Genomic DNA, 18,099 nt, shown 5'->3' with positions numbered 1-18,099 from the left:
CCAAGAACCCGTTGGACACTCTGACAGAGCTCTAGAGTTCCTCTGTGGAGATGGGAGAACCTTCCAGAAGGACAACCATCTCTGCAGCACTCCACCAATCAGGGCTTTCTGGTAGAGTGGCCAGATGGAAGCAACTCCTCAGTTAAAGGCACCTGACAGCCCACTTGGAGTTTGCCAAAAACCACCTAAAGACTCTCAGACCAAGAGAAACAAGATTCTCTGGTCTGATGAAACCAAGATTGAACTCTTTGGTCTGAATGCCAAGCGTCACGTCTGGAGGAAACCTGGAATCATCCCTACGGTGAAGCATGGTGGTGGCAGCATTATGCTGTGGGGATGTTTTTCAGCAGCAGGGACTGGGGGACTAGTCAGGATCGAGGGAAAGATGAACGGAGCAACGTACAATGAGATCCTTGATGAAAACCTGCTCCAGAGCGCTCAGGACCTCAGACTGGGGCGAAGGTTCACCTTCCAACAGGACAACGACCCTAAGCACACAGCCAAGACAATGCAGGAGTGGCTTCCGGGCTAGTCTCTGAATGTCCTTGAGTGGCCCAGCCAGAGCCCGGACTTGAACCCGATCGAACATCTCTGGAGACCTGAAAATAGATGTGCAGCGACGCTCCCCGTCCAACCTGACAGAGCTTGAGAGGAGCTGCTGAGAATAGAAGAAACTCCCCAAATAGAGGTGTGCCAAGCTTGTAGCATCATACCCAAGAAGACTCAAGGCTGTGATCGCTGGCAGAGCTGCTTCAATAAAGTACTGAGTAAAAGGTCTGAATACTTATGTAAATGTGATATTTCCATTTTTTATATTTAATACATTTCCCAAAATTACTAAAAAACTGTTTTTGTTTAGTCATTATGGGGTAATGTGTGTAGATTGATGTGGGAAAAAACTATTTAATCAATTTTAGAATGGACTGTAATGCAACAAAATTTGGAAAAACTAAAAGTGGTCTGAATTTATTTCCAAATGCACTGTATGTTCCACCCTACGCCCCATACCAGATGGGGTTTCCTCTTTAATGGTCCCTCATTCCTTGTTCTTTGATTCAATTCACAGCTCGGTAATAATCCAACAAAAACAACTAAATGAAAATGTAAAGAAATGGCAGCAAAACGGCACAATTCAACAGTCACTGTAGAGATGTTTCATCTCCATGACAACTGTCCATCTGTTCCATTCACCTCCCTGGTCTCCATGGCGATCGTCTGAAGCATTCCAAGCTAAGAGAACACCTGACACACAAGTGTCCATCATTGTCTTTGGTCAGTTAAATAAATGTGCAAAACATGGTTTATATTTTTGTAGCGGTCTCTCCTTGATTGAGCAATAATGGTTCTTGTTTCTTCGCATGAGGTCAGTTCACAGTAGAGTAAAGGTTCTCCTCCCTCCTCCCCCCCCCCCTGCGTACGTCTCTCCGAGGAGGGGGGCTATGTAGAGGTCCCAGAGCTCTGTGAGGACGGCAGGGGCTGAGGCTGGGGGTTAGAGGAGCCTGTCCCTGTCGGGGAGCCAGAGCTGGGCTGGACCTGAGCCTGGAACTGAGCCATCTGCTCTGGGCTGGCCAGGGTTTTCAGGAGGCTGTTCTCCTGCTCCAACTGGGAGTTCCTCTCTACCAGCTCCTTAATCTGTTCCTTCAACACATCTACCTCCTCTCTCACAGCATACATCAGGTGGCTCTTTACCAGGTCCTGAGAGAGAGATAAAGGGAGGGAGGAAGGGAGAGAGACAGAGAGAGAGATAAAGGGAGGAAGAGAGAGAGAGAGAGAGATAAAGGGAGGAAGAGAGAGAGAGAGAGATAAAGGGAGGAAGAGAGAGAGAGAGATAAAGGGAGGAAGAGAGAGAGATAAAGGGAGGAAGAGAGAGAGATAAAGGGAGGAAGAGAGAGAGAGAGAGAGAGAGAGAGAGAGAGATAAAGGGAGGAAGAGAGAGAGATAAAGGGAGGAAGAGAGAGAGAGAGAGATAAAGGGAGGAAGAGAGAGAGAGAGAGAGAGATAAAGGGAGGAAGAGAGAGAGATAAAGGAAGGGAGGGAGAGAGAGAGAGATAAAGGGAGGAAGGGACGGAGGGAGAGAGAGAGAGATAAAGGGAGGAAGGGATGGAGGGAGGGAGAGATAAAGGGAGGAAGGGATGGAGGGAGGGAGAGATAAAGGGAGGAAGGGACGGGGGGAGAGAGAGAGAGAGATAAAGGGAGGAAGGGACGGAGGGAGGGAGAGAGAGAGAGATAAAGGGAGGAAGGGACGGAGAGAGAGATAAAGGGAGGAAGGGACGGAGGGAGGGAGAGATAAAGGGAGAGAAATGTACAGTTGAAGTCAGAAGTTTACATACACCTTAGCCAAATACATTTAAACTCAGTATTTCACAATTCCTAACATTTAATCCTAGTAAAAAACTCTGTTTTAGGTCAGTTAGGATCACCACTTTATTTTAAGAATGTGAAATGTCAGAATAATAGTAGAGAGAATGATTTATTTCAGCTTTTATTTCTTTCATCACATTCCCAGTGGGTCAGAAGTTTACATGCTACCAAATACTAATTGAGTGTATTGCCTTTAAATTGTTTAAGTTGGGTCAAACGTTTCGGGTAGACTTCCACAAGCTTCCCACATTAAGTTGGGTGAATTTTGGCCCATTCCTCCTGACAGAGCTGGTGTAACTGAGTCAGGTACAAACAATAGTACGCAAGTATAAACACCATGGGACCACGCAGCCGGCCTCCTTACTCTCACACACATTTTCAGTTCTGCACACAAATGTTCTATAGGATTGAGGTCAGGGCTTTGTGATGGCCACTCCAATACCTTGACTTTGTTGTCCTTGCCACAACTGATTTCTTTAGATTTTCCAATGATGTCAAGGAAAGAGGCACCGAGTTTAAAGGTAGGCCTTGAAATACATCCACAGGTACACCTCCAATTGACTCAAATTATGTCAATTAGCCTATCAGAAGCTTCTAAAGCCATGACATCATTTTCTGGAATTTTCCAAGCTGTTTGAAGGCACAGTCAACTTAGTGTATGTAAACTTCTGACCCACTGAAATTGTGAGACAGTGAATTATAAGTTAAATAATCTGTCTGTAAACAATTGTTGGAAAAATGACTTGTGTCATGCACAAAGTAGACGTCCTAACCGACTTGCTAAAACTATAGTTTGTTAACAAGAAATGTGTGGAGTGGTTGAAAAACAAGTTTTAATGACTCCAACCTCAGTGTATGTAAACTTCTGACTTCAATGCTACCAAATACTAACTGAGTGTATGTAATTTTCTGACCCACTGGGAATGTGATGAAAGAAATAAAAGCTAAATTGAATGATTTCTCTACTATTATTCTGACATTTCACATTCTTAAAATAAAGTGGTGATACTAACTGACCTAAGACAGGGAATTTTTACTAGGATTAAATGTCAGGAATTGTGAAAAACTGAGTTTAAATGTACACTGCTCCAAAAAATAAAGGGAACACTTAAACAACACAATGTAACTCCAAGTCAATCACACTTCTGTGAAATCAAACTGTCCACTTAGGAAGCAACACTGATTGACAATACATTTCACAATGTGCAAATGGAATAGACAAAAGGTGGAAATTATAGGCAATTAGCAAGACACCCCCAATAAAGGAGTGGTTCTGCAGGTGGTGACCACCTGCTACCACTTCTCAGTTCCTATGCTTCCTGGCTGATGTTTTGGTCACTTTTGAATGCTGGCGGTGCTTTCACTCTAGTGGTAGCATGAGACGGAGTCTACAACCCACACAAGTGGCTCAGGTAGTGCAGCTCATCCAGGATGGCACATCAATGCGAGCTGTGGCAAGAAGGTTTGCTGTGTCTGTCAGCGTAGTGTCCAGAGCATGGAGGCACTACCAGGAGAAAGGCCAGTACATCAGGAGACATGGAGGAGGCCGTAGGAGGGCAACAACCCAGCAGCAGGACCGCTACCTCCGCCTTTGTGCAAGGAGGAGCACTGCCAGAGCCCTGCAAAATGACCTCCAGCAGGCCACAAATGTGCATGTGTCAGCATATGGTCTCACAAGGGGTCTGAGGATCTCATCTTGGTACCTAATGGCAGTCAGGCTACCTCTGGCTGCCATTAGCAGCACTCTCTCATAGCAACTAGTTAGCGGTCTATTGTGTGGAAGCATTCAGCTAATGTAGTTAGTTAGCGGTCTATTGTGTGGAAGCATTCAGCTAATGTAGTTAGTTAGCGGTCTATTGTGTGGAAGCATTCAGCTAATGTAGTTAGTTAGCGGTCTATTGTGTGGAAGCATTCAGCTAATGCAGTTAGTTAGCGGTCTATTGTGTGGAAGCATTCAGCTAATGCAGTTAGTTAGCGGTCTATTGTGTGGAAGCATTCAGCTAATGTAGTTAGTTAGTGGTCTATTGTGTGGAAGCATTCAGCTAATGTAGTTAGTTAGTGGTCTATTGTGTGGAAGCATTCAGCTAATGTAGTTAGTTAGCGGTCTATTGTGTGGAAGCATTCAGCTAATGTAGTTAGTTAGCGGTCTATTGTGTGGAAGCATTCAGCTAATGCAGTTAGTTAGCGGTCTATTGTGTGGAAGCATTCAGCTAATGCAGTTAGTTAGCGGTCTATTGTGTGGAAGCATTCAGCTAATGTAGTTAGTTAGCGGTCTATTGTGTGGAAGCATTCAGCTAATGTAGTTAGTTAGCGGTCTATTGTGTGGAAGCATTCAGCTAATGTAGTTAGTTAGCGGTCTATTGTGTAGAAGCATTCAGCTAATGTAGTTAGTTAGCGGTCTATTGTGTGGAAGCATTCAGCTAATGTAGTTAGTTAGCAGTCTATTGTGTGGAAGCATTCAGCTAATGTAGTTAGCGGTCTATTGTGTAGAAGCATTTAGCTAATGTAGTTAGTTAGCGGTCTATTGTGTGGAAGCATTCAGCTAATGTAGTTAGTTGATGGTCTATTGTGTGGAAGCATTCAGCTAATGTAGTTAGTTAGTGGTCTATTGTGTGGAAGCATTCAGCTAATGTAGTTAGTTAGCGGTCTATTGTGTGGAAGCATTCAGCTAATGTAGTTAGTTAGCGGTCTATTGTGTGGAAGCATTCAGCTAATGTAGTTAGTTAGCGGTCTATTGTGTGGAAGCATTCAGCTAATGTAGTTAGTTAGCGGTCTATTGTGTGGAAGCATTCAGCTAATGTAGTTAGTTAGCGGTCTATTGTGTGGAAGCATTCAGCTAATGCAGTTAGTTAGCGGTCTATTGTGTGGAAGCATTCAGCTAATGCAGTTAGTTAGCGGTCTATTGTGTGGAAGCATTCAGCTAATGTAGTTAGTTAGTGGTCTATTGTGTGGAAGCATTCAGCTAATGTAGTTAGTTAGTGGTCTATTGTGTGGAAGCATTCAGCTAATGTAGTTAGTTAGCGGTCTATTGTGTGGAAGCATTCAGCTAATGTAGTTAGTTAGCGGTCTATTGTGTGGAAGCATTCAGCTAATGCAGTTAGTTAGCGGTCTATTGTGTGGAAGCATTCAGCTAATGCAGTTAGTTAGCGGTCTATTGTGTGGAAGCATTCAGCTAATGTAGTTAGTTAGCGGTCTATTGTGTGGAAGCATTCAGCTAATGTAGTTAGTTAGCGGTCTATTGTGTGGAAGCATTCAGCTAATGTAGTTAGTTAGCGGTCTATTGTGTAGAAGCATTCAGCTAATGTAGTTAGTTAGCGGTCTATTGTGTAGAAGCATTCAGCTAATGTAGTTAGTTAGCGGTCTATTGTGTGGAAGCATTCAGCTAATGTAGTTAGTTAGCAGTCTATTGTGTGGAAGCATTCAGCTAATGTAGTTAGCGGTCTATTGTGTAGAAGCATTTAGCTAATGTAGTTAGTTAGCGGTCTATTGTGTGGAAGCATTCAGCTAATGTAGTTAGTTGATGGTCTATTGTGTGGAAGCATTCAGCTAATGTAGTTAGTTAGTGGTCTATTGTGTGGAAGCATTCAGCTAATGTAGTTAGTTAGCGGTCTATTGTGTGGAAGCATTCAGCTAATGTAGTTAGTTAGCGGTCTATTGTGTGGAAGCATTCAGCTAATGTAGTTAGTTAGCGGTCTATTGTGTGGAAGCATTCAGCTAATGTAGTTAGTTAGCGGTCTATTGTGTGGAAGCATTCAGCTAATGTAGTTAGTGGTCTATTGTGTGGAAGCATTCAGCTAATGTAGTTAGTTAGCGGTCTATTGTGTGGAAGCATTCAGCTAATGCAGTTAGTTAGCGGTCTATTGTGTGGAAGCATTCAGCTAATGTAGTTAGTTAGCGGTCTATTGTGTAGAAGCATTCAGCTAATGTAGTTAGTTAGCGGTCTATTGTGTAGAAGCATTCAGCTAATGTAGTTAGTTAGCGGTCTATTGTGTGGAAGCATTCAGCTAATGTAGTTAGTTAGCAGTCTATTGTGTGGAAGCATTCAGCTAATGTAGTTAGCGGTCTATTGTGTAGAAGCATTTAGCTAATGTAGTTAGTTAGCGGTCTATTGTGTGGAAGCATTCAGCTAATGTAGTTAGTTGATGGTCTATTGTGTGGAAGCATTCAGCTAATGTAGTTAGTTAGTGGTCTATTGTGTGGAAGCATTCAGCTAATGTAGTTAGTTAGCGGTCTATTGTGTGGAAGCATTCAGCTAATGTAGTTAGTTAGCGGTCTATTGTGTGGAAGCATTCAGCTAATGTAGTTAGTTAGCGGTCTATTGTGTGGAAGCATTCAGCTAATGTAGTTAGTTAGCGGTCTATTGTGTGGAAGCATTCAGCTAATGTAGTTAGTGGTCTATTGTGTGGAAGCATTCAGCTAATGTAGTTAGTTAGCGGTCTATTGTGTGGAAGCATTCAGCTAATGCAGTTAGTTAGCGGTCTATTGTGTGGAAGCATTCAGCTAATGTAGTTAGTTAGTGGTCTATTGTGTGGAAGCATTCAGCTAATGTAGTTAGCAGTCTATTGTGTGGAAGCATTCAGCTAATGTAGTTAGTTAGCGGTCTATTGTGTGGAAGCATTCAGCTAATGTAGTTAGTTAGCGGTCTATTGTGTGGAAGCATTCAGCTAATGTAGTTAGTTAGCGGTCTATTGTGTGGAAGCATTCAGCTAATGTAGTTAGTTAGCGGTCTATTGTGTGGAAGCATTCAGCTAATGTAGTTAGTTAGCGGTCTATTGTGTGGAAGCATTCAGCTAATGTAGTTAGTTAGCGGTCTATTGTGTAGAAGCATTTGGCTAATGTAGTTAGTTAGTGGTCTATTGTGTGGAAGCATTCAGCTAATGTAGTTAGTTAGTGGTCTATTGTGTGGAAGCATTCAGCTAATGTAGTTAGCTAGCGGTCTAATGTGTGGAAGCATTCAGCTAATGTAGTTAGTTAGCGGTCTATTGTGTGGAAGCATTCAGCTAATGTAGTTAGTTAGCGGTCTAATGTGTGGAAGCATTCAGCTAATGTAGTTAGTGGTCTATTGTGTGGAAGCATTCAGCTAATGTAGTTAGTTAGCGGTCTATTGTGTGGAAGCATTCAGCTAATGTAGTTAGTTAGCGGTCTAATGTGTGGAAGCATTCAGCTAATGTAGTTAGTTAGCGGTCTATTGTGTGGAAGCATTCAGCTAATGTAGTTAGTTAGCGGTCTATTATGTGGAAGCATTCAGCTAATGTAGTTAGTTAGCGGTCTATTGTGTGGAAGCATTCAGCTAATGTAGTTAGCGGTCTATTGTGTAGAAGCATTCAGCTAATGTAGTTAGTTAGCGGTCTATTATGTGGAAGCATTCAGCTAATGTAGTTAGTTAGCGGTCTATTGTGTGGAAGCATTCAGCTAATGTAGTTAGTTAGCGGTCTATTGTGTGGAAGCATTCAGCTAATGTAGTTAGCAGGCTATTGTGTAGAAGCATTTAGCTAATGTAGTTAGTTAGCGGTCTATTGTGTGGAAGCATTCAGCTAATGTAGTTAGTTAGTGGTCTATTGTGTGGAAGCATTCAGCTAATGTAGTTAGTTAGTGGTCTATTGTGTGGAAGCATTCAGCTAATGTAGTTAGTTAGCGGTCTATTGTGTGGAAGCATTCAGCTAATGTAGTTAGTTAGTGGTCTATTGTGTGGAAGCATTCAGCTAATGTAGTTAGTTAGCGGTCTATTGTGTGGAAGCATTCAGCTAATGTAGTTAGTTAGTGGTCTATTGTGTGGAAGCATTCAGCTAATGTAGTTAGTTAGTGGTCTATTGTGTGGAAGCATTCAGCTAATGTAGTTAGTTAGTGGTCTATTGTGTGGAAGCATTCAGCTAATGTAGTTAGTTAGCGGTCTATTGTGTGGAAGCATTCAGCTAATGTAGTTAGTTAGTGGTCTATTGTGTGGAAGCATTCAGCTAATGTAGTTAGTTAGCGGTCTATTGTGTGGAAGCATTCAGCTAATGTAGTTAGTTAGCGGTCTATTGTGTAGAAGCATTCAGCTAATGTAGTTAGTTAGTGGTCTATTGTGTAGAAGCATTCAGCTAATGTAGTTAGTTAGCGGTCTATTGTGTGGAAGCATTCAGCTAATGTAGTTAGTTAGCAGTCTATTGTGTGGAAGCATTCAGCTAATGTAGTTAGCGGTCTATTGTGTAGAAGCATTTAGCTAATGTAGTTAGTTAGCGGTCTATTGTGTGGAAGCATTCAGCTAATGTAGTTAGTTAGTGGTCTATTGTGTGGAAGCATTCAGCTAATGTAGTTAGTTAGTGGTCTATTGTGTGGAAGCATTCAGCTAATGTAGTTAGTTAGCGGTCTATTGTGTGGAAGCATTCAGCTAATGTAGTTAGTTAGCGGTCTATTGTGTAGAAGCATTCAGCTAATGTAGTTAGTTAGTGGTCTATTGTGTAGAAGCATTCAGCTAATGTAGTTAGTTAGCGGTCTATTGTGTGGAAGCATTCAGCTGATGTAGTTAGTTAGCGGTCTATTGTGTGGAAGCATTCAGCTAATGTAGTTAGTTAGTGGTCTATTGTGTGGAAGCATTCAGCTAATGTAGTTAGTGGTCTATTGTGTGGAAGCATTCAGCTAATGTAGTTAGTTAGCGGTCTATTGTGTGGAAGCATTCAGCTAATGTAGTTAGTTAGCGGTCTATTGTGTGGAAGCATTCAGCTAATGTAGTTAGTTAGCGGTCTATTGTGTGGAAGCATTCAGCTAATGTAGTTAGTTAGTGGTCTATTGTGTGGAAGCATTCAGCTAATGTAGTTAGTTAGCGGTCTATTGTGTGGAAGCATTCAGCTAATGTAGTTAGTTAGCGGTCTATTGTGTGGAAGCATTCAGCTAATGTAGTTAGTTAGCGGTCTATTGTGTAGAAGCATTCAGCTAATGTAGTTAGTTAGCGGTCTATTGTGTAGAAGCATTCAGCTAATGTAGTTAGTTAGCGGTCTATTGTGTGGAAGCATTCAGCTAATGTAGTTAGTTAGCAGTCTATTGTGTGGAAGCATTCAGCTAATGTAGTTAGCGGTCTATTGTGTAGAAGCATTTAGCTAATGTAGTTAGTTAGCGGTCTATTGTGTGGAAGCATTCAGCTAATGTAGTTAGTTAGCGGTCTATTGTGTGGAAGCATTCAGCTAATGTAGTTAGTTAGCGGTCTATTGTGTGGAAGCATTCAGCTAATGTAGTTAGTTAGCGGTCTATTGTGTGGAAGCATTCAGCTAATGTAGTTAGTTAGCGGTCTATTGTGTAGAAGCATTTGGCTAATGTAGTTAGTTAGTGGTCTATTGTGTGGAAGCATTCAGCTAATGCAGTTAGTTAGCGGTCTATTGTGTAGAAGCATTCAGCTAATGTAGTTAGTTAGTGGTCTATTGTGTGGAAGCATTCAGCTAATGTAGTTAGCAGTCTATTGTGTGGAAGCATTCAGCTAATGTAGTTAGTTAGCGGTCTATTGTGTGGAAGCATTCAGCTAATGTAGTTAGTTAGCGGTCTATTGTGTGGAAGCATTCAGCTAATGTAGTTAGTTAGCGGTCTATTGTGTGGAAGCATTCAGCTAATGTAGTTAGTTAGCGGTCTATTGTGTGGAAGCATTCAGCTAATGTAGTTAGTTAGCGGTCTATTGTGTGGAAGCATTCAGCTAATGTAGTTAGTTAGCGGTCTATTGTGTAGAAGCATTTGGCTAATGTAGTTAGTTAGTGGTCTATTGTGTGGAAGCATTCAGCTAATGTAGTTAGTTAGTGGTCTATTGTGTGGAAGCATTCAGCTAATGTAGTTAGCTAGCGGTCTAATGTGTGGAAGCATTCAGCTAATGTAGTTAGTTAGCGGTCTATTGTGTGGAAGCATTCAGCTAATGTAGTTAGTTAGCGGTCTAATGTGTGGAAGCATTCAGCTAATGTAGTTAGTGGTCTATTGTGTGGAAGCATTCAGCTAATGTAGTTAGTTAGCGGTCTATTGTGTGGAAGCATTCAGCTAATGTAGTTAGTTAGCGGTCTAATGTGTGGAAGCATTCAGCTAATGTAGTTAGTTAGCGGTCTATTGTGTGGAAGCATTCAGCTAATGTAGTTAGTTAGCGGTCTATTATGTGGAAGCATTCAGCTAATGTAGTTAGTTAGCGGTCTATTGTGTGGAAGCATTCAGCTAATGTAGTTAGCGGTCTATTGTGTAGAAGCATTCAGCTAATGTAGTTAGTTAGCGGTCTATTATGTGGAAGCATTCAGCTAATGTAGTTAGTTAGCGGTCTATTGTGTGGAAGCATTCAGCTAATGTAGTTAGTTAGCGGTCTATTGTGTGGAAGCATTCAGCTAATGTAGTTAGCAGGCTATTGTGTAGAAGCATTTAGCTAATGTAGTTAGTTAGCGGTCTATTGTGTGGAAGCATTCAGCTAATGTAGTTAGTTAGTGGTCTATTGTGTGGAAGCATTCAGCTAATGTAGTTAGTTAGTGGTCTATTGTGTGGAAGCATTCAGCTAATGTAGTTAGTTAGCGGTCTATTGTGTGGAAGCATTCAGCTAATGTAGTTAGTTAGTGGTCTATTGTGTGGAAGCATTCAGCTAATGTAGTTAGTTAGCGGTCTATTGTGTGGAAGCATTCAGCTAATGTAGTTAGTTAGTGGTCTATTGTGTGGAAGCATTCAGCTAATGTAGTTAGTTAGTGGTCTATTGTGTGGAAGCATTCAGCTAATGTAGTTAGTTAGTGGTCTATTGTGTGGAAGCATTCAGCTAATGTAGTTAGTTAGCGGTCTATTGTGTGGAAGCATTCAGCTAATGTAGTTAGTTAGTGGTCTATTGTGTGGAAGCATTCAGCTAATGTAGTTAGTTAGCGGTCTATTGTGTGGAAGCATTCAGCTAATGTAGTTAGTTAGCGGTCTATTGTGTAGAAGCATTCAGCTAATGTAGTTAGTTAGTGGTCTATTGTGTAGAAGCATTCAGCTAATGTAGTTAGTTAGCGGTCTATTGTGTGGAAGCATTCAGCTAATGTAGTTAGTTAGCAGTCTATTGTGTGGAAGCATTCAGCTAATGTAGTTAGCGGTCTATTGTGTAGAAGCATTTAGCTAATGTAGTTAGTTAGCGGTCTATTGTGTGGAAGCATTCAGCTAATGTAGTTAGTTAGTGGTCTATTGTGTGGAAGCATTCAGCTAATGTAGTTAGTTAGTGGTCTATTGTGTGGAAGCATTCAGCTAATGTAGTTAGTTAGCGGTCTATTGTGTGGAAGCATTCAGCTAATGTAGTTAGTTAGCGGTCTATTGTGTAGAAGCATTCAGCTAATGTAGTTAGTTAGTGGTCTATTGTGTAGAAGCATTCAGCTAATGTAGTTAGTTAGCGGTCTATTGTGTGGAAGCATTCAGCTGATGTAGTTAGTTAGCGGTCTATTGTGTGGAAGCATTCAGCTAATGTAGTTAGTTAGTGGTCTATTGTGTGGAAGCATTCAGCTAATGTAGTTAGTGGTCTATTGTGTGGAAGCATTCAGCTAATGTAGTTAGTTAGCGGTCTATTGTGTGGAAGCATTCAGCTAATGTAGTTAGTTAGCGGTCTATTGTGTGGAAGCATTCAGCTAATGTAGTTAGTTAGCGGTCTATTGTGTGGAAGCATTCAGCTAATGTAGTTAGTTAGTGGTCTATTGTGTGGAAGCATTCAGCTAATGTAGTTAGTTAGCGGTCTATTGTGTGGAAGCATTCAGCTAATGTAGTTAGTTAGTGGTCTATTGTGTGGAAGCATTCAGCTAATGTAGTTAGTTAGCGGTCTATTGTGTGGAAGCATTCAGCTAATGTAGTTAGTTAGTGGTCTATTGTGTGGAAGCATTCAGCTAATGTAGTTAGTTAGTGGTCTATTGTGTGGAAGCATTCAGCTAATGTAGTTAGTTAGTGGTCTATTGTGTGGAAGCATTCAGCTAATGTAGTTAGAAGGCGGGAACTGAATAGACCGCTAACTAACTGACAAGCTAGAGAACAAAATGTTCTGCATCGGGAGAGAGGAGCTAACAGACAAGTTATTTATACCGGGGCATCTGAGAGCAGACCCCCGGCTTGCCTAGCAACACCTGACAGGGAACAGACAGAACAGAATACATACCGGATCACAGAAAATACAGACGGTTGCAGTCATTCAAGTGTTTTCACTGTACCAAGTATCCAACGGTTTATTAACCACACGGTCTCTCTCCCAGAACAGTCAGATGTTCCAAAACTTTAATTAGAGCCCAGTACTCTGAACACCGGTCCTCCCAGAACAGTCAGATGTTCCTTTAATTAGACCCCAGTACTCTGAACACCGGTCCTCCCAGAACAGTCAGATGTTCCTTTAATTAGACCCCAGTACGCTGAACACCGGTCCTCCCAGAACAGTCAGATGTTCCTTTAATTAGACCCCAGTACGCTGAACACCGGTCCTCCCAGAACAGTCAGATGTTCCTTTAATTAGACCCCAGTACGCTGAACACCGGTCCTCCCAGAACAGTCAGATGTTCCTTTAATTAGACCCCAGTACTCTGAACACCGGTCCTCCCAGAACAGTCAGATGTTCCTTTAATTAGACCCCAGTACGCTGAACACCGGTCCTCCCAGAACAGTCAGATGTTCCTTTAATTAGACCCCAGTACTCTGAACACCGGTCCTACGACGTTTAAATAACGTTGACATTTACATTTCACCTTTCAGTCATTTAGATTTGATTATATACATATTAACAATGAGGATATTAACTTACCATTGCTTGTTCGATTTTATTGTCGATGGCCACCAAACTGGCACCAGAAGAGCTGAAACACAAACATATTCAATTCCAGCTTTAACAATAAAACATAGATCAATTCAAACATTATAATGCATCGCCTGTAAAGATATCACTGGGGGTTTGACAGATGTTGACCCGGTGGGTATTAGATATCACTGGGGTTTAGACAGATGTTGACCCGGTGGGTATTAGATATCACTGGGGTTTAGACAGATGTTGACCCGGTGGGTATTAGATATCACTGGGGTTTAGACAGATGTTGACCCAGTGGGTATTAGATATCACTGGGGGTTTGACAGATGTTGACCCAGTGGGTATTAGATATCACTGGGGGTTTGAGAGATGTTGACCCAGTGGGTATTAGATATCACTGGGGTTTAGACAGATGTTGACCCAGTGGGTATTAGATATCACTGGGGGTTTGAGAGATGTTGACCCAGTGGGTATTAGATATCACTGGGGTTTAGACAGATGTTGACCCGGTGGGTATTAGATATCACTGGGGTTTAGACAGATGTTGACCCAGTGGGTATTAGATATCACTGGGGGTTTGAGAGATGTTGACCCAGTGGGTATTAGATATCACTGGGGTTTAGACAGATGTTGACCCAGTAGGTATTAGATATCACTGGGGGTTTGACAGATGTTGACCCAGTGGGTATTAGATATCACTGGGGGTTTGAGAGATGTTGACCCAGTGGGTATTAGATATCACTGGGGTTTAGACAGATGTTGACCCGGTGGGTATTAGATATCACTGGGGGTTTGACAGATGTTGACCCGGTGGGTATTAGATATCACTGGGGTTTAGACAGATGTTGACCCGGTGGGTATTAGATATCACTGGGGTTTAGACAGATGTTGACCCAGTGGGTATTAGATATCACTGGGGGTTTGAGAGATGTTGACCCAGTGGGTATTAATATCACTGGGGTTTAGACAGATTTTGACCCGTGGTATTAGATATCACTGGGGTTTAGACAGATGTTGACCCGGTGGGTATTATATCACTGGGGTTTGCAGATGTTGACCCGTGGTGGGTATTAGATATCACTGGGGTTTAGACAGATGTTGACCCAGTAGGTATTAGTATCACTGGGGTTTAGACAGATGTTGACCCGGTGGGTATTAGATATCACTGGTTGGTGTGACAGATGTGTCCGCCGTGGGTATTGATATCACTGGGGTTTAGACAGATGTTGACCCGGTGGGTATTAGATATCACTGGGGTTTAGACAGATGTTGACCCGGTGGGTATTAGATATCACTGGTTTGACGAGATTTTGACCCGGTGGGTATTAGATATCACTGGGGGTTTAGACAGATGTTGACCCGGTGGGTATTAGATATCACTGGGGTTTGACAGATGTTGACCCGGTGGGTATTAGATATCACTGGGTTTAGACAGATGTTGACCCGTGGGTATTAGATATCACTGGGGGGTTTGACAGATGTTGACCCGGTGGGTATTAGATATCACTGGGGTTTAGACAGATGTTGACCCGGTGGGTATTAGATATCACTGGGGGTTTGACAGATGTTGACCCGGTGGGTATTAGATATCACTGGGGGTTTGACAGATGTTGACCCGGTGGGTATTAGATATCACTGGGGTTTAGACAGATGTTGACCCGGTGGGTATTAGATATCACTGGGGTTTAGACAGATGTTGACCCGGTGGGTGTTAGATATCACTGGGGTTAGACAGATGTTGACCGGGGTGGTTTGACGGTGGTATAGTATCCTGGGTTTGACAGATGTTGACCCAGTGGGTATTAATGAAGGTGCATTCTGAACTCTTAATAAACTGATTTCTGCCACGGACGCTTTTCCATCACATTAACGGACTGAATGAAGGAATGTACCACTATTACACTTTAATATATAGCTAGAAGATTATTATTGTTGTTGTTTAACTATCAGGTTATTGTTGTGGGGATTTAGCTACAAGGTTGGGGTTTAACTATCAGGTTATTGTTGTGGGGATTTAGCGCTACAAGGTTGTGATTTAACTATCAGGTTATTGTTGTGGGGATTTAGCTACAAGGTTGGGGTTTAACTATCAGGTTATTGTTGTGGGGATTTAGCGCTACAAGGTTGTGATTTAACTATCAGGTTATTGTTGTGGGGATTTAGCTACAAGGTTGTGGTTTAACTATCAGGTTATTGTTGTGGTTAAACTATCAGGTTATTGTTGTGGGGATTTAGTTACAAGGTTGTGGTTTAACTATCGGTTATTGTTGTGGTTAAACTATCAGTGTATTGTTGTGGGATTTAGTTACAAGGTTGTGGTTTAACTATCAGGTTATTGTTGTGGTTAAACTATCAGGTTATTGTTGTGGGGATTTAGTTACAAGGTTGTGGTTTAACTATCAGGTTATTGTTGTGGTTTAACTATCAGGTTATTGTTGTGGTTAAACTATCAGGTTATTGTTGTGGGGATTTAGTTACAAGGTTGTGGTTTAACTATCAGGTTATTGTTGTGGTTAAACTATCAGGTTATTGTTGTGGGGATTTAGTTACAAGGTTGTGGTTTAACTATCAGGTTATTGTTGTGGTTTAACTATCAGGTTATTGTTGTGGGGATTTAGCTACAAGGTTGTGGTTTAACTATCAGGTTATTGTTGTGGGGATTTAGTTACAAGGTTGGTGTTTAACTATCAGGTTATTGTTGCGGGGATTTAGTTACAAGGTTGTTAACTATCAGGTTATGTTGTGATTTAACTATCAGTTATTGTTGTGGGGATTTAGCTACAAGGTTGTGGTTTAACTATCAGGTTATTGTTGTGGGGATTTAGCTACAAGTTTGTTTAACTATCAGGTTATTGTTGTGGTTTAACTATCAGGTTATTGTTGTGGTTTAACTATCGGTTATTGTTGTGGGGATTTAGCTACAAGGTTGTGGTTTAACTATGGTTATTGGTGTGGGATTTAGTTACAAGGTGGTGTTTAACTATCAGGTTATTGTTGCGGGATTTAGTTACAGGTTGTGGTTAAACTATCAGGTTATTGTTGTGGGGATTTAGCTACAAGGTTGTGGTTTAACTATCAGGTTATTGTTGTGGTTTAACTATCAGGTTATTGTTGTGGGGATTTAGCTACAAGGTTGTGGTTTAACTATCAGGTTATTGTTGTGGGGATTTAGCTACAAGGTTGTGGTTTAACTATCAGGTTATTGTTGTGGTTTAACTATCAGGTTATTGTTGGGGGATTTAGTACAAGGTTGTGGTTTAACTATCGTTATTGTTGTGGGGATTTAGTTACAAGTTTGGTGTTTAACTATCAGGTTATTGTTGCGGGGATTTAGTTACAAGGTTGTGGTTAAACTATCAGGAAATTGTTGTGGTTTAACTATCAGGTTATTGTTGTGGGAATTTAGTTACAAGGTTGGTGTTTAACTATCAGGTTATTGTTGCGGGGATTTAGTTACAAGGTTGTGGTTAAACTATCAGGTTATTGTTGTGATTTAACTATCAGTTTATGTGTGGGGATTTAGCTACAAGGTTGTGGTTTAACTATCAGGTTATTGTTGTGGTTTAACTATCAGGTTATTGTTTGTGGGGATTTAGTTACAGGTTGTGTTTAACTATCAGGTTATTGTTGTGGGATTTAGCTACAAGGTTGTGGTTTAACTATCAGGTTATTGTTGTGGGGATTTAGTTACAAGGTTGGTGTTTAACTATCAGGTTATTGTTGTGGGGATTTAGCTACAAGGTTGTGGTTTAACTATCAGGTTATTGTTGTGGGGATTTAGTTACAAGGTTGTGGTTTAACTATCAGTTATTGTTGTGGGGATTTAGCTACAGGTTGTGGTTAACTATCAGGTTTTGTTGTGGGGATTTAGTTACAAGTTTGGTTTAACTATCAGTTATTGTTGTGTTTAACTATCAGGTTATTGTTGTGGGGATTTAGCTACAAGGTTGTGGTTTAACTATCAGGTTATTGTTGTGGGGATTTAGTTACAAGGTTGGTGTTTAACTATCAGGTTATTGTTGCGGGGATTTAGTTACAAGGTTGTGGTTAAACTATCAGGTTATTGTTGTGGGGATTTAGCTACAAGGTTGTGGTTTAACTATCAGGTTATTGTTGTGGTTTAACTATCAGTAGTGTGTGTTTTAACTATCAGTTTATTGTTGTGGGGATTTAGCTACAAGGTTGTGTTTTAACTATCAGGTTATTGTTGTGGGATTTAGTTACAAGTTGTGTTTAACTATCAGTTTATTGTTGTGGGGATTTAGCTACAAGGTTGTGTTTAACTATCAGTTATTGTTGTGGGATTATTACAAGGTTGGGGTTTAACTATCAGGTTATTGTTGTGGGGATTTAGTTACAAGGTTGTGGTTAACTATCATGTTATTGTTGTGGGGATTTAGTTACAAGGTTGTTTTAACTATCAGTTATTGTTGTGGGGATTTAGCTACAAGGTTGTGGTTTAACTATCAGGTTATTGTTGTGGTTTAACTATCAGGTTATTGTTGAGGGGATTTAGCTACAAGGTTGTGGTTTAACTATCAGGTTATTGTTGTGGGGATTTAGTTACAAGGTTGTGGTTTAACTATCAGGTTATTGTTGTGGGGATTTAGTTACAAGGTTGTGGTTTAACTATCAGGTTATTGTTGTGGGGATTTAGCTACAAGGTTGGGGTTTAACTATCAGGTTATTGTTGTGGGGATTTAGCTACAAGGTTGTGGTTAAACTATCAGGTTATTGTTGTGGGGATTTAGTTACAAGGTTGTGGTTTAACTATCAGGTTATTGTTGTGGGGATTTAGCTACAAGGTTGTGGTTTAACTATCAGGTTATTGTTGTGGTTTAACTATCAGGTGTTTTGTTGTGGGATTTAGCTACAAGGTTGTGGTTAACTATCAGGTTATTGTTGTGGGGATTTAGTACAAGGTTGTGGTTTAACTATCAGGTTATTGTTGTGGGGTTTAGTTACAAGGTTGTGGTTTAACTATCAGGTTATTGTTGTGGGGATTTAGTTACAAG

At 41.1% G+C, this 18,099-nt stretch overlaps 1 protein-coding gene across 1 annotated transcript in view; it reads right to left on the bottom strand.

The window, feature by feature from the left end:
- Window positions 1–856: 856 nt before the first annotated feature.
- Window positions 857–18,099, bottom strand: part of LOC120036994 (TSC22 domain family protein 1-like) — a 42,249-nt gene continuing 25,006 nt past the window's right edge. The window contains exons 2-3 of the mRNA XM_038983233.1: window positions 13,085–13,136; window positions 857–1,695 (exon numbers count right to left, since the gene is read on the bottom strand). Coding sequence (XP_038839161.1) covers window positions 1,438–1,695; window positions 13,085–13,136 — 310 coding nt within the window. The 3' untranslated portion in view covers window positions 857–1,437. The remainder of the gene's footprint in view (window positions 1,696–13,084; window positions 13,137–18,099) is intronic.

This window comes from Salvelinus namaycush, unplaced genomic scaffold (genome assembly GCF_016432855.1).
Source record: "Salvelinus namaycush isolate Seneca unplaced genomic scaffold, SaNama_1.0 Scaffold154, whole genome shotgun sequence".
Taxonomy (NCBI): Eukaryota; Metazoa; Chordata; class Actinopteri; order Salmoniformes; family Salmonidae; genus Salvelinus; species Salvelinus namaycush.
The sequence above is the reverse complement of the archived record's forward strand: the minus strand, read 5'-3'. Positions and strand labels throughout refer to the sequence as shown.